Source organism: Lissotriton helveticus, chromosome 5_1 (genome assembly GCF_964261635.1).
Source record: "Lissotriton helveticus chromosome 5_1, aLisHel1.1, whole genome shotgun sequence".
NCBI lineage: Eukaryota > Metazoa > Chordata > Amphibia > Caudata > Salamandridae > Lissotriton > Lissotriton helveticus.
This window is the reverse complement of record NC_136065.1, coordinates 948907715-948932742: the sequence shown is the minus strand read 5'-3', so window position 1 is coordinate 948932742 and position 25028 is coordinate 948907715. Positions and strand designations below refer to the sequence as shown.

The window sequence follows — 25028 nt, the reverse complement described above, 5'->3', positions numbered from 1 at the left end:
TTTTTGAAAAGGGTGGTCCTTAATACTTAACCAGAACTGTAGCGAGGGTTCTTGTAGGACTCTCCTCCCAAGAAAAGGTAGAGAAAATAGCACCAAATAGTGCATTTTAAAGCAAAGTTTGACATCAATTGGGTTTGCACTGAAAAAACACTCATTGAATATCATCTTATTTCATGGTATGCCAGACCAACTAAACCTGATGCTCCCTAAGAGTTAATCTTATGTTTTCCAAAATGTGCTAGGGGTGCTTCATATGTGGAACATAATATCCATTGTTCCAGGTTCAGTATATTGGCATAGGTGCAACCTATATTCCTTAGGTGCCTTTTTTCCCCAGCATTATATAAAATATTCCACTGCTAGAATTTTCTCCAGTACGTCAGCACCAGGATTTTGTCATGGATGTCACCATATGCCAAATATAACTCTAGTGTACCCTAGTTTGCTAGGATTTTGTCTCTGGTACCTGTGATGTGAAGAACTGCCTCCAGTACGCCTGTGCCATAATTTTGCCATGGGTGCCTCTATAAGACAAGATTCACCAACAGTAAGCCAGAGTCAAGGGCATACTCTAAAGCATAACAACACATTCTCATGTATGCTCACAAGTACTTATTCTCACTCGCTTGCCCCCATTTACTCTCACTCAGAGTTATGCTCACTCACTGCCACACACTTCCTCACCTTGATCACACTCTCTCACACTCTCTAGCCCTCCCTCATGCTCATAGATTCTCAGCCACACACTCTCACTTTTTAGCAGTCACTCTTTCTGTCACCCACTGACTCACTCATACTCACTGACACTTATGGGAACATTTACTACAAAATGCTGTCACACAGTGCAGCCAGCAACCAAAGGTTCTACGCTGCATTGCGCCAGAGGAAGAGGGAATTGTAGAGCCAAATTTACTAAGATATGGCACGGCTGCTCTCTTCCCCAACCCTGGTGCTCAAACATGCTGCTTTTCATCACTGTCTTCAATAATCGTAGTCAGAGCCTTCACTTTCTTCCAGTATGCTTTATTGATGGGAGACAGGAACCACCCAAATATCACAGCCAGGCACAGTTACCACAAACACCCACACATTTCTTTGCCCCATTGTGCAAAGGTGGGTGCATCATGTCTGGCATAAATTATGTTCTTGATGGTTGGCCTTTCACTACAGAATACTACGCCTGGACAACCTTTAAAACTTTTCACACATTGAATGTGTGTTGCATAATGCAGCACCCAAGCAATGTGTAAAACGTTAGTAAAAATTAGAACATTTCTACAACCTAACTCTTGCCTCAAGAAGGTGCTAATTTTGGCGCAAAGCTTTGTCTAGCATTTTTATTAGATAGGTCTTTGCATCAAAAAGCATGAGTTGTAGTGTGGGAATGCCCATACAACACCCATGCATGCCCTGTGATGTAAAGTAGCGCAAGGCAGCACAAAGCATGCTTTGTGCTATTTTAAGGCTACGTTCCAGTGTAAAAAAAATGTTTGCACTATAAAATAAATCATTTATTAAGTCTTTGCACCACTATGCGTAAATTCGTGTGACTGATAAATCTGCCCCTCAATCTCAGTCATTCTCAATACCTGTCACTCACTTCCACGCACGCACACACACCACACAAACATATCACACATACAGACCCACACTCACACATACACACGATCGCTCACATAAATACACTTCCACTGGCAAGAACACAGCATGCTTTAAAATAATGTTGTTTTACTTACCATAGCTGCCAGAGAAGGTCAAGTTTCAGCTCCTGCTGCTTAATTTTTAGGTTGAGCCTGAGCCTATGGACCTCCATGGTCGACAGATCTGACATAGATATTCCATCACACGAGGAACAGCTTGATTTACAGTTAAACTGCTTAGCTAGTTTCCTTCATAACATTTGATGCTTGCCAACATGCTGATATACGATATACCTCATCTGTTAAGATATATTGCTGGATTCCTTGGAAGGCAAGATGTAGTAATGTTTCCAGCTTCTGGGGTGACAGCTACCAACATGCTATGGCTCCAGTGCACCTACCAAAAAAGTGGTAGTTTGTTTGTGAGAAAAAAAACAACTAGTGGCTCCCACACCCTGGGAGATTACACCTAGGGTATTGGTATCATTATGTTTTTTTCAGTTCATGACCTGAGGTTTTACAGGGTGGGTGGTCCAATGTGCTTACCCTCTACACCATTCAGTCATAAGATTAAGTTTTCCAATGGCACAGCCAGTGTGGGCACCACTGTTGGAAACCTGACAGTATCCATTTTATTTTAAATACAACAGGTAAACTGAAGGTTTGGCAGGCATACTACTATGTCACATTTGTGATCGAGAACTCTGTACACCAAACTCTAAATTAGGCCCATATTCCCCAGGACAGAACAATCATGCTTGTAAGTTCTGTTCAATAATTTGAAAGCAGTAGTGAGACAACTTTACTAAGTGTCATGAGTGACAGCATGGTGTTTTTGACAATATAATTTACTAGGAGATGCATAGGATGAACTCATACAAAATGCATGGATTTTTCTTTCTATGTTATGTTATGTTATGTTATTAAAATTTCTTGAGCGCACAGCTGCCCCAGCAAAGGGGCGTCCTGGCGCTTTGACAGATGCTATAACATAACACACTAAAAAGACTAGCCAGAAACTGGAAAGAGGAAAGTTTTAATGGCCTGCCTGAAGGCGAACATATCCTCAAGAGCACGAATGTGGACTGGTAACGAGTTCCATAGGCCAGCCGCTAGAACCCTAAAAGAACGGCCACCCATCCTGCTCAACCTGAAGCGTGGGCAGACAGCCAAATGGAGACCCTCCGATCTTAAAGATCTCGATGGCACATAGGGTGTAAGCAGAGTAACAAGTGCCGGTGGCGAAGAGGTTTTCAAAATTTTGAAGGCCAGACACAGCGCCTTGAACTTGATTCGCTGTCTGACCGGGAGCCAATGCAAGGCCATGATGGTACCCGACACCGAACAGTGTCTGGGAAGGCCCACAATGGCTCGTGCCGCGGCATTTTGTACTCTTTGGAGCCTGGAGGCCTCCGCTTGATTCACCCCTAACAGCAATGAGCTACCGTAGTCCAGCCTAGATAGTATTGAGGCCTGAACTACGAGCTGTCTGGTAGGGGGATCAAAGTACTTCAAGACTGGTCTAATACCACGCAATATTCCATAACATGTGGCAGCCACCTTCATGGTGTGGTCCTTGAAGGAAAGCGCAGAGTCTACCCAGACTCCTAGATTTCTCACTCCAGCCACTGGAATAGGTGTGACACCAAGCTCTGACGGCCACCACTGATTACCCCATAGCTCAGCTTGCTTCCCAAGAACCAATACCTCCGTTTTGGTGGCATTCAACTGGAGGCAGTTGGTGCGAAGCCAGCTTGCTACTGCCAAGAGACCCGCCCGGAATCTCGAAGCTGCTACCTCGGGGTCTCCACTAAGTGTCACCGCTAGCTGTGTGTCGTCCGCATATGAGGCCATCGTAAGGCCCCACTGTTTGACGACACCAGCCAGCGGTTTCACATAGAGATTAAATATAGTCGGGCTTAGTGAAGATCCCTGAGGAACTCCCGTCTTCAGGGGGTAAGTAGTGGATTGGCCAGGTGGTATAGCCACTTTAAAAGTACGATCAGCCAGAAAGGACCGGAACCATTGGAGAGCGACATCCGTCACTCCCGCCTCCTGTAAGCGCTGGATAAGTATTTGGTGGGACACAGTATCGAACGCAGCGCTTAAATCTAATAATATAAGCGCTGCGGTATGACCCATGTCAAGTACCTGGCGAAGATGTTCCAAGATGTAAAGAAGTGCCGTCTCGGTACTGTGTCCTGACCTAAATCCATTCTGGCTAGAGTCCAAGATCTGGTTGCAAGCCAGATGCTCGGACAGAACCGAGTTGACATGCGCTTCTGTTACCTTGGCGATCCACGGCAACAGGGAGATAGGTCGGTAATTTTCTGGCAGTCGGGGGTCAGAGTTTGCTTTTTTTAATATGGGGGTAACCACTGCCTGCTTCCAGGCCGCGGGTACAGTTCCAGAAGACAGGGACATATTAATGAGATCCAGTATGGGATTGCGACACAGCGGGGAAAGTGTATTAATGAAGGCAGGCTTCAGCGGGTCCGCCGGGGAACCTGATTTGACCCTGAGGCTGAGTCTGTCAAAAGCCTCAACTGACAATTCAGGTAAGATAGCCAGAGGCTCATGATCCAATGTATCAGAGACAGTGGCTTCTCGATCCTGGTGGAGTGTGTCGAACCCGTGATATATTTTTTCCACTTTCTCCACAAAAAAAGAGGCCAGTTTATCACAGTGTGAGTCTGTGCAAATCGCCTCTGCTGTGGATCTATTTTTCATTAGGTCCTTCAGTACCTTAAAAATCAGTTTTGAGCGGTTGGTACTGGTGGCAAATTCCTGGGCATAAAATGCAGCTCTAGCTCTGCATATAGCTCTGTGATAAAACTTTAACTCAGTAAAATACCGGATTTTCTGAGCCGGGTCATATGATCGTCTCCATTCCCTCTCAGTCTTACGGCAGGATCTTTTCAATTCTAAAGGCCACATTCTAAAGGCCAATACTAAGGTTTTTAGTTGGTGTTAGGGTCAGTGAAATGGGATCATATTCCAAATGTTGTTCTGGTTGCCCACAGTTCAATTTTAGATCAAATTAAATCAAATAAAAATTTGCTTTATTCGATTCAAGTATTAAATCATAAAAGCATGGTACTGGAAGAACATACATTAATTCTACAAAATGATTTAAAAGCCATTAAAAACGTTCTGAAAAAGAATTCAGCCTCGTACTTCATCGTCCTACATGTGCTTGGGTTAGAAATGACATCCAGTTGATCGCAAGGAGGGGATTTACATTGTTTTTCTGAATCTAACAACCCCTTTCATATATTTAGCTACACAATCATTCAAAATTCCATTTTCTAAAAGTTGCAATTTAATAAATGCGGGACGGCATTGTCTCAGTCCTAGCTCTTTTAAAATTGGCAAAATTCATCTTTTCTTTTCCTTAACAATGTATAAAAATTGCAGAAACACATAATGTGAATCGTGCTCTGTCAGGATATATTGTCACATGGGCAAGGGTCTAAGGGGCGTGACTAATTGTTCATGTTTGGAAATGTAACCGTGTTGTGAAAGTTACCTAAGCATAAGCGTGTCAATAACATTCTGTTGTAACTTCCCTTTGTATTTAAAAGGTATGGTTGTATCAAGAGCAATTGGTTCTCTCTAACAGTCAGTTTGTCATTATTAAGAGAGAATCTCAATTTTAGATCAATTCAGGCACAAGTGGGTTCCTTAATTCACAAACAGATATTTTTATGTGGTTGCCATGATTAGGGCTATTGTCTAGCCTCAAATGGATTGGAGTGTCATTTAAATACATTAGGAAGTATTGCTCTGGAATAGGACTGTTTTTTAGTCTCTGGTGGTTTGGAGTTTCATTCCTATACACTTTCAATTAAAGTTGACAGTGCAAAATCAGATCAGAAATGTAGAGTTTAAAGAGAAGCTAGGCCAGAAGAAAAACACGGATAATGCCATAAAGTATGCTGAGACATACAGGTGCAAATTTAGATCAGCTGACTACAGGCGGACAGGAAGGAAATGAATAATCCATTTGAAGACCCATTTTTTTAATTCATGTACATTTTTAGAATCAGTCTTGTTATAAAAAAGTGTTTTAAGATGCCAATAAATGCAACGAGTAAAATAGTATAAAAATGTCAGGCTGCCCCCTAGGTCAAAGAAGTTGTGATATTCTAAGACTATAAAATATCAGATTTGTGTTCATGAAAATGAAAATGAACTAGAGATCAACTCAACTCTTGTCAGAAGCAGCAACATCAGTTTGAAAGAAACACCATTTTGGAATTGATTATGTCTTCTTAATATTGTTTACTTTCATGATTTCTATGTCTTTTCTAGTAAAAATCTTTTCAAGTGAACACCCACCAGAATAGTATATCCAGTTCCATTATATCCTTTCACCTACATATCTAAAGTTCTGTGTTTAAAACTTATGGTAACTATACGTTGCATTGTTAGAGTTGTTTGGATTAAATCAATCCATTATATTAAATTCCTCAGTTGTCTTCAATCTCTAGTCTGTATTATATTAAAAGAAAAGAAAAAAGAATTCTATTGTACCTTTAAAGATTAGTATTAGGGTAATAATTAGACCATTTCTATTGCAATTTTTTTAGTAATCTTTCTCCTTTCAGAGATTTCAATGATGACTCCACAGCCTTAAAATGTAATTAGTGCATGTTTATCTATGGAGAATGGAATCAAAAAAGCATCTCTAGACCTAAAAAAACAATTCCCACATGTAGATCACTGTAGAAATGCATTAGTTGTACCTGTCATAATTTTGTGTTAGTAATTTGTGTTTTGTCAAGCACATGATCACTGTAGGTTCTATGTTAGCAAGCCTAAATAACAGAATTGCACTGGCTGTGGGTATTGGACTATGTCCTCATTTTGCTTTTTATCTGCATGAAGTTGTTATGGAGCACAAATATAAAAGGCAAAAACGAGGAATCTAATGAAAGGAGGCATTAGATGCTTTTCACCTAAGCTGTCATGACTGTTTCAGTGTCTGATTTTAAAGCAGCTTCTTAGTTCTTCAAACTGAATTTGAAAGTCAGCTCAGAAGGCTTAGTTAAATACCATTGGCATTAACAAGCATTGGCCACACTAATGCCAATATGGTCCACTGTGGCTAAGCAACATATGGACATACTTTCTTAAATTATCTAAGGCAAAAAGGCCTGACATCACCTTTCCTGTCAACTACGACGCATGTGAGTATTGATGGTTAGGGATTTATTACACTCAATCCCTTATCGGTCATATTTATTTCTGTAGTTGTGACGGTCAAGACTTTTCAGTTTTACCCTTACAAGTTCAAGAAAACAGAATGTAATAATTATTTTTCAATAATATGGATAGAGCATAATTTATTGGCATGCGAGAAAAAAGAATCAATGCTTAGTTGCTAATCTTGCTGATTGGATTGATGTATTTGACTGTTTCCATAAACCTAATAATTTAACACAAGATACATATAACTTTTTGTGTTACTTCAGAGTATTTTCTCTTTTGAAACCTGTTACTAAATTCTAATGGCAGGTTGCCAAATGATTCAATATCCCTGAACGATTACAACATGCTTCCCTATTAGTGGTACTCACAGGGCCAGCACAGAACACAAACATGGATGGCACAAGACATAAGACCCAAAAGCGTTTTTTTAAAAATGATCACACTTTATACATGTCCCTTTTCCAGTGAAACAGGGCCAGATGCTCAGTAAATAGCTAAGTAAATATTGCTTTGTTTCAAAGTTTGAATTTACAATTTTCAATCATGAAAACTTAACATATCTCTTTTTAGGTCTTCAAACTCTTAAAGAAATTGTACAGCCCAATCAAAAATAGTTAACAGTTGTGAATGATGTAACTTGTGTTATAACATTAATAAAAAGCATTATCTGCAAAGACAAATACCCAAAACTGTTTCTGAATATTTCTATATGGAGCAACAAATGCCTTCCTCTCTGATTGCCAATAACTGATTTGAAAAACATTATAGAATTATATAAAAGTAAATTAGCACTGCGGTTGCAATTCTTTCAACAGATTCATCTCACTCAAGGTTTGTTTCAGGCATGAAGCCAGCTACATCTGTTCATATGATAGTGCATTTGGACTTAAACCTGACCTCCGTTACTGAATGTGTAGTTTTCTTTGTGGAAGATTATTTAAATTAATGTTTGGTGTACACATTTCTTTAGATTATTCCCAATGATAGCCATGGCGAACATTTGCTGTCCTTGCTTCAAAATCTGACAAGCCACAAATCTAGCAGTGCATCACCTGGCTCCAGTCTTGACGAGAGAAGGGATGAGGAGGAGACAAAGTCATTATATTCATTTTGTTTCAAAGTGTCTGAAGATAATATTTCCAGGAAGGTACGTCTTTGAAAGTATTGCATGACTGCGAAAGGAAATTGGGTAGCTTAGGTTTACCCAAGATCTGACAAATGATTAAGTTGTGGGGTAAGAAATGTCTATCCCTCTAACACATCATGGGTTATAGTTATGTGTGTTTTATTGTTTGCTTGATCGGTATGAAGATAATATCTCTAGGAAGGTACGTTTATAATGGTAGTGCATGACTGGGAAAGGAAATTTGGAAGCTATAATAATACTTTGGGGGCAAGAAATGTCTATCGCTCTAACACAACATAGATTATAGTTATGTATGTTCTACAGTGTTTACTTGATATGTCTGAAGATAATATCTCCAGGAAGGTAAGTCTTTGATGGTAGTGCATGACTGGGAAAGGAAATTAGACAGCTGTGGATTCACCACAGGTCTAACAAATGTGTAAGTTGGGGTACAAGAAACGTCTGTCCCAGTAGCACAACCTGGGTTTTAGTTATGTGTGTTCCACAGTGTTTGCTTTTTATGATTCTTTTGTGGAATCAATTTGAGCTATTTAAAAGGTCTCCTGCCAAGCACACATTCTGAAACTTTTAATAATTTGAGTGTTTGCATTAACATACTTTGGAACAATGTGAAGAGTGATGTTCCCAAATCATTTAGAGAAAAGTGAGAGTCACAGCATGATTGGTCCATCTTAATCATCTCTTTCTATAAATGTAAACCTTCTGAGGTTAGTTAATTATCCTATATCCTCACAGTGCAACAGAGTCACATTTTCTATACTAATTAAACTGTAGACCATTCATTAGTAATCACTTGCCTCATAAGAACTATAAATCAATGATTTAGATGGAGAAGTTTGACTAGAAACAATGAATATCTTTCAAATCTATTGACATGTCAGATTGATCTGTTAATTTTTACCCCATCCATGTTATTTTAGCCAAAAATGTACTGTCAAATACCTTGTTTGTTTGCCCTCATTCATATTCCATTAAGTACATTCATTAACATTTACAGATTTGCAATGACAGCAAATAACAGCATTATGAACCAAAATGCAAGAACATAGTCGTTATTGCCCAGGTACATAGCCAGAGCATGTATATAGGAGGAATAAATGATGAAAACCATTCATCCTCCCTTATTGGTTGTGATTTATGTTTCTGAAGTTCAATTTTTGTGACAAGCTTAATATATCTAGAAAATAAATACTGTGTTGGTAATATTGTGTTAATATTAACAGTAAGAATAATGAAGTTATTTACATTGATGTGTTGAGGTGTATGGGAATCATCACCGGAAAATATTGTTCATTGAATCATCTCACTATAATCAAATTAAGATACAGAGCAACTGGACAGGTCTAAGGTGAAAACCTCATTAAGGGCCATATGTATCAAAAAGTCATCTTGCGATTCTCAAATAGCGATTTTTTGCGAATCACTATTTGAGAATCGCAAAATGCTATGTATGTAGGATTTGCAATAAATTTTGCGAATCCTACATATTCCTTAATTGCGAATCTCAAATTGCGATTCACAATTAAGGAATACCTCCCCATTCATTCCTATGGGCCTAGAGGCCCATAGGAATGAATGGGAAGACATTCTCAATTTGTGATTAGCAATCAGCAAATCCCAAATTGAGAATGCAATTTCAAGGGTGCAAGGGTGTCAAAAAGACACCCTGTTGAACCCCTGAAATAAGCATGGGGGCACATGTGGTGCACATAAATGCCCTAAGGCCATGTATGTGCTTCACATTGCACTTTGACAAATTCAAAAAAGTGCATTTTTCACAGAAATCACAAATTACCACCAATTTGAAGTTGGTGGTAATTTGCGATTTCTTACGGCCAAATTGCACTTTTTTGGTGTTTCGTACATTGCATTTAAGGAATCGCAAAATTTGTGATTCCTTATTTTGCAAGCAGATGTGCCTCATACATACCACAAAGCAAAATTGCGATTCTGCGAATTTCGGCATTTGCGATCGCAATTTTGCTTGATACATATGGCCCCAAGTCATCAAGTATGACACAATTCAAATTGTGTCACATTCTGAGGCAGGTTGATACCTTGATAAACACTATTTGAAGCATCATGCACATTAAGTGTGAGGTAAGTGGCCACTGTGTTCTGACTACTCATGTGAATATTATTCCCTATACTTTACCAGAAGTGATTGACCATAGAACATCGAACGTTCCATGTAGAAGCAGGCCTTTTGAATAGCGTTACTATGTTATCAGGTTGATCAACTTAAGACCACCATGACCAGGACACACTGGAATCCTCAGCATTTGATGAAGAAATAAATAACTTTGCTAAACTGTGAGAGGAATGACTTTGTCAAAATCCCCCATGTATGTTCTTATCCACTGGGACACTCAAGTGCTTCTCGAAAGTCATACGTAGATTACCAAGTAATAAAGAGTTGCACATTTGTTTATTGGGATATACTTGCCACACAGTGGCTTAATGTTCGGACTTGATATGAAGCAAAGGTGCTACACTGGTGATGTGTACCAAGAGTGGTGCATATTTGTATGTGCTTGAAATATTTGAACTGAGGACATTTTTGTTTGAAGCCTGTTCCCCGGGTGGCAATGTTTTACTGCTCACAAGAAGCTCATATAGAATCTGGATGCCACATTCTATCCAAGCTAGTTTAAAGACAGGCTTTTGCACAAGGCCATCAACAGATTATTCTAGAGGCAAGTAATGAGCATTTAACGTCAACTTTCAAGTTAGAGAAAATACTGTGACTATGATCAAGCTTGGACCGAAAATGCACTGGGATTGTGCCTTCCTGATGCAATCTGTAGACTTAGGGATGGTGTGCAGGGATTTAACATGCTTTGCTTCTTGATCGGCTAGGCATTGTCATTACAGAATGAATCACTAAAAAGTGAGTTCACACCCTGTCTCTAAAAGTAATTTGAATGCTAGCTGATCCGTTTGGCACAGGTGTACATTTTCCAGGAAAATGTAGGACACTTTATCCCTGGACTTACGTTGATTGGTGATGCATTCTTTAGAATGAGGAAGGCCTCTGGGAAGCTAGCATTGTCAGGAAATGGTGAGCTGAGGAGGCAGTCTCATTCTTGGCAAATCTGGCCAATCTCACCAGGATAAAGACAGAGGTACAGTGATGGTATTCAGTGTTACAGCTGTTCCAGATCTTGCTTTAAATACATTTAAATATCCTAAAATCACTTGACAGTCCATAAATGAATCTGGCATGTGGAGGGCATAAAGAAGAAACAGATCAGTGATGGAACTGTTCACACTGTAACTGAATGTGCTACCAATTGAGGATATTATTGTTAGAAAGCGCTTCTCAGAATTATGAAGGCACACAAGTGCATTGACGCCACAAATGTCGAGCTATCTTGCTCCTAACTTATAATGAATCAATCACATACTCCTATGTCCTATGTAAAGTCAGAGACCCAAATGATAACGTGGATCATTAAAGGAAATAAGAGCTTTATTTAAGTCTAAACAAAATGAATACAATTGCATTTGAAGCCAGTAAAGACAACATCACAGCAATCATCTATCTGCTGTGGCAAAGCCCTTCTCTGGTTCTATTGATAAAGCTGTCATAAACTCAGCAGAGTCCCTCAATTGTTCCTTGTACATGACCCAAAGAGGGAATCAGCATTTCTATTTAATAATATGTAATATTTTTTAGTGAGATACTTTACAAACTTGAGAAGCTTGTTGCAGAATTTCCTGGTAGATCTCCATAAATCATTAAATATATAGTGCCATTTCTCATCAAGCTTAAGTGAGAAATATAATGTGGATCACATTTTCAAAGTCATTTGGACTTCTGTGTTCAGTGCCAGCAATTCACAAAATCAATTTACAGGGCTAACATTACTCATGTGTGGAATCATTTTAGGCACATGTATCTCTGAAGGCTGGGGTAATGGGTGTTCTAGGGCAATAATGCCTTTGAAAGTTTGGCGACACCTAAACTCAAGAGTTTGTACATATTCATAAACTTATCCTTAACCCATTTTCACTTTGGAAAACAGTTACAGATTTTCTCCTGTCAAGGCCGGGGAAAAATCTGTTTACAGTGTGGGAATGGAAAACACCCAAAATTAGCTTGAGTGTAGGGAAAGGAGTCTCCTCACAGTGAAAAATAGTTTCACGGTGGTAAAAAAAGAATTGTGCATTTGCGCTCATGTAAAGGTATTTTCCTAATTTGAACCTGTGTACGATTTGCCTTCGCAGGGTGGTAGAAATCTATGAGTACTGTTGGAAAGTTGTGAATTCCTTAAGTGAGGAAATCTGCTCCTGGGCAAGGGTATAAATCTAAAGGTGTAAATGTGTTAATTTTGCTTTCTAAAATGAATGTAGTTGTTATACCTGCTGCTCAGCCAGTGTGACTGTGGTGACAGAAAGATGGTGATTGGAATGTTGGTGAGTGTGTGTGAGTCAATTGGTGGATGGGCTGAACAGCAGTAAGGCTGCTCCTGGTGGGGCTCTGCTTAACTTCTTATCCTGAATAAATCTACTTGAAGAACCTACATGGATTGGACCATCATTTATTTAACACGCATTTTGGCGACAATTTTTAAAAGAACCTAGTTGTGCAACCTGTTTGCACTGTAACTGCTTGAAGTAACTGGTTATCAATTAATTGAACTTTAAGAATCTGGCAACCCTCAGCCCCACCAGTGACCACAAGATTGGTCGGCCCCAACCCGGGTGTGCCAATTCCTGCTGGACTTTCTATATTCCTGACTGCTGTAACCCTGTAAGAGTTCTCCCTGTTGATCTACCTTGGGAAAGTAACTCCATCAAGAGGAGTTCCCTCAACCTTTGTGGGGAAGAGCGTCCTTGATTTTTAAGGAGTCTACCTGCTGTGATCCAACCTGGGTGTACCAGATCCCACAGTGATTCTTCTTGGATTTGTTCCTGTGGGCCTGTGAACAGCCTACCAGCTGGAGCATATTTGCAGCACTTTCAGTGAGATATGTTTTGCATGTGCTTTATTGGTTGGTTTTAGTACACGGAGGATATGCACTGTGAAATTTGCCTGGCCTGGCCACTTTGCTGCATAATGGCACCAGTTTTATCTTGCTGAAGAGGACCTCACTCTGACAGAGCAGACTTGGCTTCTAACTGTTTCATGGCATGTATGTTTGTGCCGAGTTCTACATGTGTCAGATTGCTAGTGATGCTTTCCCACACTGGTCTTGGCACCGGCAACAAGAGCGGTTCTTTTCACATTTGGAGAATGGTTTGGCATTGTTCAACTACCGGTGGGTCTTCAATGGCAGTTCAACTGCTGCAGTTATTTTTCAAACTGTGGCACGAGTTAAGCAAGGCTAGCACCCGCTTACCTACTGCTTGGGGATCATGCGGTTTTCATTCAACGTTGTCTTCCCACGGTCCAGGCACCTTCATTGTGATGTTCCTCCCTCTTTCCTCATCAGTACAGCTGCGCGGCCACGTTTGGTGCACGTTCCCGCCTGGAGCCTCTCTGCACACGTAATGCATACAAGCCACCATCTTTGTTTCATTAATCTAGAGGCAAGTCTGAAGCACTTCGACTTCTTTCTGGTTATCTGCTTTGTATGCCGGCTGTGATTACCTTTCTACTTCCAGCTGGATTTTGATGACCTGATGTATTTGCAAGAGTACTATATGTCCAATGGTCATTATTTAACTAAAAGCAGGAAGGTAGGATCACTTTAATCTTGTTTTTTTTTTCTAGGACGGCGAAAGGATTTGGCAGCACCTCAACCCAGCTCTCTGTACACAACAACTTATGTTCTATGACAAGCTTTCAAGCCCTGCAAAATTTGTGTTACATCTTTGTTCCTGAACTGATGGAGAACCTTCTTTTCTGCTGTTTTCTTCAACATTTTTCACCAAAGTGGCACAGTTAAAATTTGAATGTATAGGTTTCTTGTTTTCCTTTCTCTCAAGCTTTTTATTTCTTGTGCATGATATTTTCCATCTTTTATCTTCATGCTGAGGTTTTAGATCATTGCTATCTTGCTTATTTGTGGCAATGGTTTGGTTACCATTCTGTTGCATCATATTGTTCCTATGTCATCCTTTGCTTGCATCAGACTTCATTGTAATTCTATGTATAGTTCTTTTATAATCAATATAAAGAAAGGAGATGTGTTATACCTGCTGCTCAGCCAGTGTGATTGTGGTGACAGAATGTTGGTGAATGGAATGTTGGTGAGTGTGTGAGTCAGTTGGTGGATGGGCTGAGCATCAGGAAGGCTGCTCCTGGTGGGGCTCTGCTTAACATCTTATCCTGAATAAATCTAATTGAAGAACCTACATGGATTGAACCATCATTTATTTACCAGAGTAGTCTTTTATATTGACGTCATCATTTAAAAATGCTCCATTGCAACGAAAGTGTATGAAGAGCTATAAACAATAACCTGGACTCAAAAGCAAGTTTGCTTTCGCTGAAGTAAGTTTAGTTCATTTTAATTTCAACACAATTTTGCAAAAACACCACAATTCTAAATCATATGTCAACCAGCAGTGCCTTTAATTGAAAGCAGAATCTCTAGATTATCAACTCCCTTCTATGATTTATTAACAGTGGTTATGAACAAACATGTTATAGTGCTTTCTGTGCTCTTTTACAGAGTTTCAATTGGAAAATACCGAAAGGAACGCTGAACCAGAAGGACAAGCAATATACCATTGCAGCAGCGTTACCGCGGCCATGTTACACCGGTGATCTGGATGAATTTTCAGGCTCCTATGTGAAAGCAGAGGACAGAGGGTCCCACATTTTTAGTGACTATAGCGTACAGCAGATGTCACAGCAACTGACCCTGCTTCAAGAGGTAAATCATACCATGATAGAGCTTTGTGTACAAATAGAAATATATTTCAATTGCTGGCGTAGTTGGTTCAACGTTAATGTAACACTTGTTTCCATTATTATTTTTATTATTATAATGGCACTTCCCACAAGCTTTGAATGCGAGTTTAAGCCGTAAGTTAAACAGTCAGGCCCCAATCACAGTCATTATGAGCAGCATAGGATTTGGGGGCCTAGTATATATAACTTTTTTCTAAGTTCAGCCTCAGAAATGGGGTATGACACTTTGAATTTGATGCCTACTATTCCAGTTCTGCGTGCCCCCGTAGCAAAGGTAAACAAGCATTGTCAAAGCAAATAGATCATGTTTTTTTTAAAACCTAATTTGGAAGCTGTTGGGCCTTTTTCAATCTGAAAATATGCATTATCAAAACCAATAGGTGTTACATTTGGGATATGTGGGCTAGTGCCTTCTGGCAAAAAGGAAACCAAAAAAGGGCACAGTTAAGCAGCCACTACTATTGGCAGCCATGTCATGTTGTATGAGCATGCATGTTTGAGGGTGTATGTGAGCGTATGGGTCACCATGCATCTACAGGCTTATGAAATAATACCGGAGTCACTTTTTTAATTTACAGATGCAAGATCGATCGGTAAATGTAAAACAATATTAAACTCATGAAGTGCGAACACACGTTTTTAATGCAAAGAGGCCACTAGGATTTTGCTACCTGCCCCCCCCCCCCCAAATATATTTCTTAAAATAGGACCACCGTAGAGTTGGGGGTAACAAAACTGCTGTTTGGGTGTAGGACTAGAAAAGCAGCACACGAGGGAGAGAGCAACATGGAGGATGGGGAGAAGAACATAGGGGAGAGAGCAACTCGGGGGGAAGAAGTATTCAAGGGAGAGAGCATAGGGGATGAGGATAGAAATCACAAGGGAGAGAGCAACACAGAGCATAAGGGCAGGTGAGAAGCACACAAAAGAGAGCAACATGTGTGCAGGGTAGGGGGAGAAGTACAAAAGGAAGTGTGCTGGAAAACACACACTCTTGTGGGGTGCTTAACCAAAAGGAAAAAAGTATTTACCAAAAGGTGTGCTGTGGAAGGATACAAGTCAGACAATCAAAACAAAGTTAAAGAGGTTATGCTCCGATGGAGGGACAAACCCAAAAGAAGACAAGCCATTTAACAAAAAGCAAGCACATCAAAGAGACAAAGAAGCTAACCAATGGTAAGAAATGTTAGGATTCTAAGCCCAGTTTAAGTTCACAATAGATCTTTTGCAACCAGACATCTTGTGCTGTCTGGTAGAGGAGACCAAAAAAAGTGTCTAGAAATATTTTTGGGTCTCAAAAAGCATACTTGCCATAGTAGTACTTGGGTCTGAAGGGAATTACTTGGTGTGTGGCTGTACTCCTTGTGAAAGGGAAGAATGCTGTCACTCACAGTGAAGTTCGTCATAGGCTGACACATTGCCCCATGCACTATGCTGTAGTGATTGGAAGGAAAATATGAGTGGCACAATAATAGACCAATGGATGCAGAGGACTGGCTGAAAGCCCCTGTCAATCAGCACATAATGGATACAAGTTTAACTAAATCAAAAGGTCTTGGCTAACACCAGACCTAAAAATAAACTGGCACATGAAAATGAACCACAACTGCCATGGGACTTTGGGAATAGTAAAGCCTCTGAAAAGCCTTGCTATCCCAACCAAACGGATATTGCTAGTCCTCAATAATCAAATCAAGAAGAAAACATTTGTACATTTGTTTACAAAAGGAGTGTTCCTCCTCTTATTATTGTGTCATGTCGTTATAAGACATTTAGCTATAAAATTGGTTCTCACAGGTGGATCATATTGCAAAATCTATTTTATTATATTTCTAACTAGGCACTGAATGTATGGCGAATGAGGACAGACAGTTGTGATGTTCAGACATTTTGTACACTATTCATCCTCTGTAGGCATGTTTAATTAAAGTCCTTGTAAACTCCATTTTGAACCTTGACGATCCCATCTTGTCTCACTGATGATTATGATTATTTTCTTCATTGAATGTTTAAATTAATAATTGTGTTTTTTTTATTTTAGGACTTGTTTAAAAATTGCCATCCTGTGAATCTTTTAAATTCGAGGTCTTTTGGTGTTGGAGCCAAACCTTCCATTGTTCTAAAGTAAGTTTATTGATTCATTAATTGGAAAAAAATTATTTTGTCGAATATTTCTAAAGACTTTTTGACTTAGTAAATTGTCTCTTTTTTTATGTGTACATTCTTCATTAGAACTTCTACTCATAAAAACTATCTATATATATTATATATAGGATTGTCATGGAGCAGCGGTGCGTGTGAAATGGACTTTATTTTAAAGTTGAAATAAACAAAGTGAACTGTAAGGGATTTTTGTAGTATTACCCACTGAAGGGCTTGATTGAATTGTAGCAGTGAACCACTAATTCCAGCATGCCTTGTAAGAGAGATCCGCTGAGGGCGCCCACTAGGCGGCGAAAACCTATAAATTGTAGCAAGTGCTTAGTGTGGGCTGTTCGAACCGATGCTATGGCTAACTGTTAGATTTGGGGGTCTCTAGTTGGCACAGGTAGGTACTTGTGACAAATAGGGACCCTCTCCTCTAGTCAGGATAAGGGGATTACACTCCTAAAATAACCCCTGATCACCCCCTTGGTAGCTTGGCACGAGCAGAAGGGCTTTACTTCAGAGGCGTTATAAGTTAAGCAGTTATGACCACATACAGTAACCCAGTGACAACATTACAAATGGACACCACACAGGTTTTATATAAAAAAATAAGAAGACTTTATATAGAGTTACCACAAGCCCATAAACGACAAAAATACACACTATGATTACTTTAAGATGGTAGATTTAAACTTAGTTAATTTCAGTTCTTAGATGCAACACTGCATCAATAGACCTTAGGTTGCGTTGGGCTTCCACAACAAGCAATGTCGCAGCGATGGGAAATGCGGCAAAGTTCAGATACAAAGAAATAAAGACGTGAAGATCTTCCAGATGCGGCACGCTTCTCGGAGATGCGAGAAGTCCTCGGTTCGATGCGTGGACTGCAGCAGCGACACACTTATGAAGCAACGACAACAGCTCCAGTGGCGACGCTCTTCTGCCACGATGCTTGAAGTTTTCACTCGATGCGACAACTACAGCGGCGACATCAAAGATGCGACGGCAGCAGCACCGACGGCGGCGCGCTTCTCGGGGATGCGAGGTGCTCTTGGTCAATGCGGTGCAATGCGACAGTTATAGCGGCGACACTCTCCTTCGGAGTTGCGATGGTAGGCACAGCGATGGCGACACGCTCCGACCTCGTTGCGAGATTCTTCTCCTGATGCGGTGCAGTACGACAACTACAGCGGTGACACCCTCCTTCAGAGATGTGACGGCAGCGACAGCGACACGCTTCCTCTTTGTTGCGGCACACTTCTCTCCGATGCGGTTCAGTGTGACAGTTCCAACGGCAACACCCTCCTTCGGAGTTGCGACGGCAGGCACAGCGACGGCGACACGCTTCTTCTCATTGAGTCGCGCTTCCAGCTCCTTGCGACACGCAGTCCCTCAGAAGGCCCACATCAGCAGCAGGCACTTCCAAAGAACTCTGGGGAGCTGGGGGATGAATTATGTTGTCCCTGAGACTTCAGCAGGAGGCAAGCTCTTTTCCAAGCCCTTGGAGATCCTTCAGAAGTTGAAAGCAAAGTACACAAAGTACCTTTCTCCTTCCTTTGGCAGTAAGGCAACCACTGCAGGCCAATCCCCCAAGCAGCACTTCCGCTTGGGAATAGTCTCTCCTCAGTTTCTTTAGGTTCCTTCCTCGGTAAAGGTTTCTTCTTGTAGTCCATAGTGATCTAATTTCATGGGATCAGGGTCCCAATATTTATACCCCAAAATCCTTTGTTCTCTGAGGGGTGAGGGGCCCTTGTCAAGTCCAAACCAGTTCTGAAGCACTCTGTTTACCAAACTTCTCCTTTCCTTTCTTTTTTTTAATTTTTATTTTATTCAATCAACATCAATTCGTTATTTCATTGTTTCAATGGTACACAGTTTAAAAAGCAAAAAAATCTAAGTACATTCAGTTAAAAATTATCTCTTTGTACTAATATATATCCTTATATATTTACAATTGCTATTTAAACAAATATCTTCTTCTATCCTTATGGTGTATAAGACATGTCAAAATCTTAGCATTATTATACATATTCATTCTTAATGATCTGATGTTATTGTAACTCTAGACCCGTATTTCCCATCATTTATCCTCTCTTACGGGATCCTCCTAGCTTTAAATCAGGAAGAGAAAGAAGAAAAAAGAGGGTACTCATAGCCTTTCCCAGCTAGTTACTTTCCAATCTTTGTTTCCATTCTATAACTGGTGCCCAAATACGTTTCCCTTGCTGCCTTGCTTTGTATCCTTTTTTCTAATATAATGCCTTCTCTAGGCTATATATAGCAAGGAGCCGTGATAGCCATTGTTGAAACGTTGGGGGGTTTGGGTCATTCCATAAAGATACTATGCAAATTCTACTTATAGCCATTGCCAGGAATAAAAATTCTTGATCAACTACAGGACTTTCTCCTCTTACTCCTGAAGGATTCAAAATTATTCTAGCGGGCTATACTCACCAATAGCCCATATGCTTTTATTCGTAATAATAATTCAGTCGGCAATGGAGAAGGTTCAATCGTTTATTCATCAAATACAAGCCCTGGCAGGGGAGCCTCAGTCTACACGACCCTCGGAGGTGCGCAGAGGAGACTGATTACATGTTCAAAATACAAAGCATATATACGTTTCATGCGTTCAAAATGACACCCTACAAGGAAAGATACAACTTGTCAGTAAGCCAAGAGGAATACCCATATAAGGCACAATTGATTGCTAGTAGCCTAGGCCTAAGCTATTCCGGGGGCAGGTCAGTAAGGTGCCTCCCTGTCTATCTGTAGCCCGGGGAGTACAGGAACGGGCTCTGCTAGAATGTGCGCATCACACTAGAAGGGCAGATGTGACCTTGGGGATCCTTGAGCTACCAGCTAACAACTATAGTAGGCAGCTTGGCTGCCGTTGTGGTTTCGAGCAGAAAGCGTAATCATGTGATTTCTGGGAAACAGCACTTGCACATAGAGAAACGAAACAAAATGGCTCCGGCTATACCAATAGGAGCAAACAAATCAAAAGTGAATCATTGGTTAATAAGCGATCATAGTGAACTGTAACTACATGATTATATAATTACGAGGTTATATTGAATATATTAGGCCAATAATGCGTGTTTTCAAATTTCGATCCCAACAGACGGCCCTTTTGGCCTACTATAGCCAATATAACTAGATTTACTCCACGAAAACTCCTTCATCGATCTGCATGAGGTCTGACACCTCCTTTTGGATCATCTGCTTTTCGGCCTTTGCATGACGGGAAAAGTTCAAAGCAGATGTTATCCTTGCTGCACAGAATGAACAGCAGGCCGGGCCACATTGGAGACACAGGCAACACGTAAATATTACTCCAAACGCTCCAGCGAGCACCATAAATATTTTCCAACCCCAAGTAGCTAAAAGACCCCAAAACCAACTGCTAAGGGACCAGGTGCCGTTATCCACATGTGCTTCGCTGGCTACTCGATGCAATTTTTGTATAGCAAGATGAATGGTAGGGGCTGAGTCAGGAATAAACACACAGCAAGAGCTGCCGATCACACGACAGGCTCCTCCCCTGTCTGCGAGGATGACGTCAAGAACCATCCGGTTCTGAAGCGAAACAAGCCTCGTCGCCTGAAGCTCCACAGTAATGTTAGGTAAGATCCCAGTGGTGGTCTGGACCACATTCTCAACTATTCGGGACAGGCGTCTTATACTGTGGCTATTGAATATAGGTCCCCAAAAGGGGGTGAGACCCTTGGCAAAATCCTCGAATTGCTACAGGGAGGTGTCTGTTTGATCAGTACTATCGGTGTCAAAGCTCCTAATATTTCGGCTAACCACTACCCCTTTTTGAACTAACTGATGAGTTCTGTGATAGTCGGGCGGAGCAATATACACAGGAGGGTAGAGGAACAAGAGATAGCAACTTCCTGCCCATCCCCGTGGGAGCCACTTGTATGCATTCTCACCACATACGAAATATACATCTGGTGGAGTAATCATAGGTGGGGTCCTATATACCTGTAGGGTGTAAGTATAATTGCATCTACTCTTTCCTACCTTAACATGGCCTCTTCCCTGTATGCAGAAGGGAGAGGTAGTATTGATAATGGGGATCGGCAATGCTTTGTCATTCGTAACATTTTGTTCTTTAAAATGCTAGAAATACATAGTGTCATTAAAAAGTTCAAAATCCTGCATCTCCTCCATTAACCACGTAATATTCTTATAATTTTTATATACATTCATGCAAGCATTGGGGTCCAAAGAGCCCTCTCCGCCATTTCCTTCTGCGTCAAATCCTTGATGTTGCTCTATATACTTCAAAATAGCCTCATAATCTTTTTCAGTATAAATCTTTGGTTCAGCTACATAATGCGAATACATCAAAGACAGTAATTGGAACCAGGCTTCACAGCTAGCTAAATAAGACATTGGTAAGGAGATGAATAGTTCATGCTGATGCATCACTGAGGGAAGTAACCCACATACCCAACAATTCGTCTTATTTGTGGTGCTGTGAGTCTGGTGCAACATCTCAATAAAAGCGTTTTTCATATAGGTTTCTCTATGTCTTGCCTTATGAGGGGGCAGAGAATAGAAGATATGCTCTTCCTGGGCAACAGTAGTACCTAACAGCTTCTGTACAGGATGCTAAAACTCTAAGTATACAAATACACACATCATAATTACTGTAATGATAACAATAAAAGCAATGAATGCCACCTTCACTCTGGTGGACCATCCGGAAAACAAATGCATATTGTCCACATATCGCTGAGGGGCTAGTGGCCTTTCATCCTCCATTGCAAATCGAGCAAAAGGAAACATGCTCTCTATAAGTCCAGATCTAACTCGGTCCCTCTCTATAAGTCCAAAAATGTATTTATTTATTTATTTTTAATATTTATAGAGCGCTGCATATACCCTTGGGCGTCTTGGCGCTGATAGATCATTTGTTTGCATACGGAAAGTAAAGTTATGAACCGTTTGATTAAGGCGGACTGTAAAGGGAGAGATGATTATTGAGTGAACAGGTGATTATTGAGTGAACAGCCAGGTTTTCAGGAGTTTACGGAACTGAAGGAGGGTGGTACTTTGCCTGATGTTGAGAGGCAGGGTGTTCCAGAGTCTGGGGGCTGCCACCAAAAAGCGACGGTCTCCCCAGGTGACAGTTTTGGTGCGAGGGACGACCAGTTGATAGAGAGTGGCTGATCGTAAGGCTCTGGTGGGTTTGTAGTGTTGTAGTTGATCTTTAAGGAAATGTGGTCCTTGATTGTTGACTGCTTTAAACACAATGCAGAGGGATTTAAAGTGAATTCTTTTTTGTACAGTGAGCCAATGAAACTCCTTTATATTTTTGGAGATGGATTCAAACTTTGTCTTGCCAGAGAGCAGACGTGCCGCTGCGTTTTGTATCGTTTGGAGTTTTGTGATTACTCTAGTTTGAGCATTAAGAAATAGCCCATTGCAATAGTCCAAGGATGAAAGGACAAGGGCAGTGACTAGTGTCTTGATGGCAGAGTCAGGGAGAAAAGGACGTATTTTCCTGATCATTTTTAATTTCAGGTGTGCCGTAGACACTGTTTTATTGGCGTGGTCCAAGAAGATCAAACCATCGTCGAAGATGACTCCGAGGTTCCTGACCTTGGTGGTGGGTGTAGGAGAGGTACCGAAGGTCTCTGGCCACCAACTAGTTGGCCAGGCTGGTAAGAGAGGTCCAAAGATGAGTACCTCGGTTTTTTCCGAATTTAACTTTAGGCAGTTGGTAGCCATCCATTCTCCTATATCCAGGAGCCCTTCCTGAAATTTTTCGGCTACTTGCTCTCCATTCCCTTTGATTGCCAACACAAGTTGGGTATCGTCGGCGTAGGAGGTAAGGCTCATCCCATGTGCTTTGATGGTCTTAGCAAGGTCCGACACATAAATGTTAAAGAGTGTCGGACTCAGGGATGAGCCTTGGGGAACTCCACAGGGAGCAGAGAGTTGGGCCGATTGAAAGGGACCTAGAATGACAGCCTGCGTTCTTTTGGCAAGGAAAGACGCAATTAGGTCTTTGGCAGTGCGGCCGATGCCACATCCCTGGACACGGTCGACCAAGATGTTGTGGTCGACCGTGTCGAAGGCCGCAGATAAATCTAGCAGAACCAGTATGGCAGTGCCACCCTGGTCCCTGATTACCCTGATATCATCGGCGGCTTTGATCAGGGCTGTCTCTGTGCCATGGTGTTTCCTGAACCCAAACTGCGTGCTGTCCAGGAGCTGATGTTTTTCTATAAATTCGGAAATCTGGCTGTTCATGATTTTTTCAATCACCTTCGCCATGAAGGGGAGGCTAGCGATGGGGCGATAATTTTTTAGCTCACTTTTGTCGAGGGAGGGTTTTTTTAACAAGGGTTTTAGTAAGGTGTTTTTGAGGGGGTCCGGGTAATTGCCTGACAAGAGGATCAAATTGCAGACCTGCGTGAGTTCCGGTATGATAGAGTCCATTACCGGTCGGAGTACGGAGAGAGGGCAGGGGTCCAAAGGTGATCCTGATTTAATAGTGGATATTGTATTTTTTATTTGGTCAGGGGTGACTGGTTGAAAACTGAGGAACATATTAGCCGAGGAAGAGGGAGTAGATGTGGTTGTGATTTGAGGTGATTTGGTGGAAAATGCCTGGTAGATATCATCTACTTTGGTGAAAAAAAAGGAAGCGAGGGAGTCACACAAAAGTTGCGACGGAGGGGGAGTGAGGTCGGGTGAATTACCTGATAGTGCTTTAGTGATTTGAAAAAGTTATTTGCTAGAGTTCTTAGCTTTCTCAATTTGATCACTATAGTATTCTTTTTTTGCTTTCGCTATCATGGCTTTGTATAGTGCCAGGGCTTCCTTGTAGACTAGTTTACTGGCTGTGTCGTAGTCTTTTCTCCAGATTCTTTCCTTGCTACGATTAATCTGTTTTTGTGCCCTTAGTTGTTCATTGTACCAAGGGGCAGTAGGTTTGGATCTGTTTTTGGAATGTTCTTTGGTAGGGGCTGATTGATTTGTAGCTTGGCCTAGCCAGTCGTAGAATTGCTGGAGAGCTAAGTTGGGATCTGAGGCAAACGTGGGACGAGTTTGTTCCAGTATGAGTTGCAGCTCATCATGATTTATGTTTTTCCAGTCTTTAAAAGAATGTTTGGGCATGGAACATTGATTAGTGCTGCAGTGATTACTAATGGGTATGTTTGCAAAAATTGCAAAATGATCAGTCCAAGGCATAGGCAGGATGTTGGTAATTTGCAGGCCTTCTAGGTTGGAAAAAATGGGGTCCAGGATGTGGCCCGCTTGATGTGTGGAGGACGTAACAAATTGTCTTAGCCCTAGGGTTTCTAAATCGGAGATAAGGGCAGCAGAGTCAGTAAGGTGACATTGATCTAAGTGAAAGTTTAGGTCGCCTAGAACCGTAAAGGTGCTTTCCGTGGCTACGGATTCCATCATGGTGTTAATGCTGGATAGGAAGGCCGTCTTGGATCCTGGAGGGCGATATATTAGTATTCCCTTAAAATTAAACAAAGGGGAAACGTTGATGGCAAATTGCATGGCTTCACAGGAGGTTGATGGAATGGGGGTCGTTCTGACGGGATACAAATCTCTAGCAATTATGGCCAGCCCGCCCCCTCTTTGTTTGGGCCTATCCTGACAGTAAGCTTTATATCCCTGTGGGACTGCGACGACTAGGTCTGGCTGTGAAGTGTCATCGGCCCAAGTTTCGGTAATAAACAGTACATCTAATTTAAAGTCAATTATAAGATCATAGATTTCCTGCCTGTGCTTACCGAGTGAGCGCGCATTTATAAGGGCTATAGAAATTGCAGCCCCTACCTCCTGTTCTGTTATAGTGCCTTTCATATTAGAGAGTATGAGTGGAATGGTGTCATAACAGTGGGGACAGGAGGTGGAGGAATCCTTGTAGATCTCTGCAGGATTAATGTTTAAGCAATTGGCCATGATAGGTGGCCGAAGCGCAAGTAGGTTTTGGCTGGAGTACTCCTTGATGGCTCCAGACAATTTTTGG

The 25028-nt window shown here is 41.2% G+C and overlaps 1 protein-coding gene across 1 annotated transcript in view; it reads left to right on the top strand.

Annotated features, from left to right (window-relative positions):
- Positions 1 to 25028, top strand: part of KNDC1 (kinase non-catalytic C-lobe domain containing 1) — a 654634-nt gene that overhangs the window by 492451 nt on the left and 137155 nt on the right. Inside the window, exons 12-14 of the mRNA XM_078640463.1 lie at positions 7825 to 8001; positions 14625 to 14828; positions 16908 to 16990. Coding sequence (XP_078496589.1) covers positions 7825 to 8001; positions 14625 to 14828; positions 16908 to 16990 — 464 coding nt within the window. The remainder of the gene's footprint in view (positions 1 to 7824; positions 8002 to 14624; positions 14829 to 16907; positions 16991 to 25028) is intronic.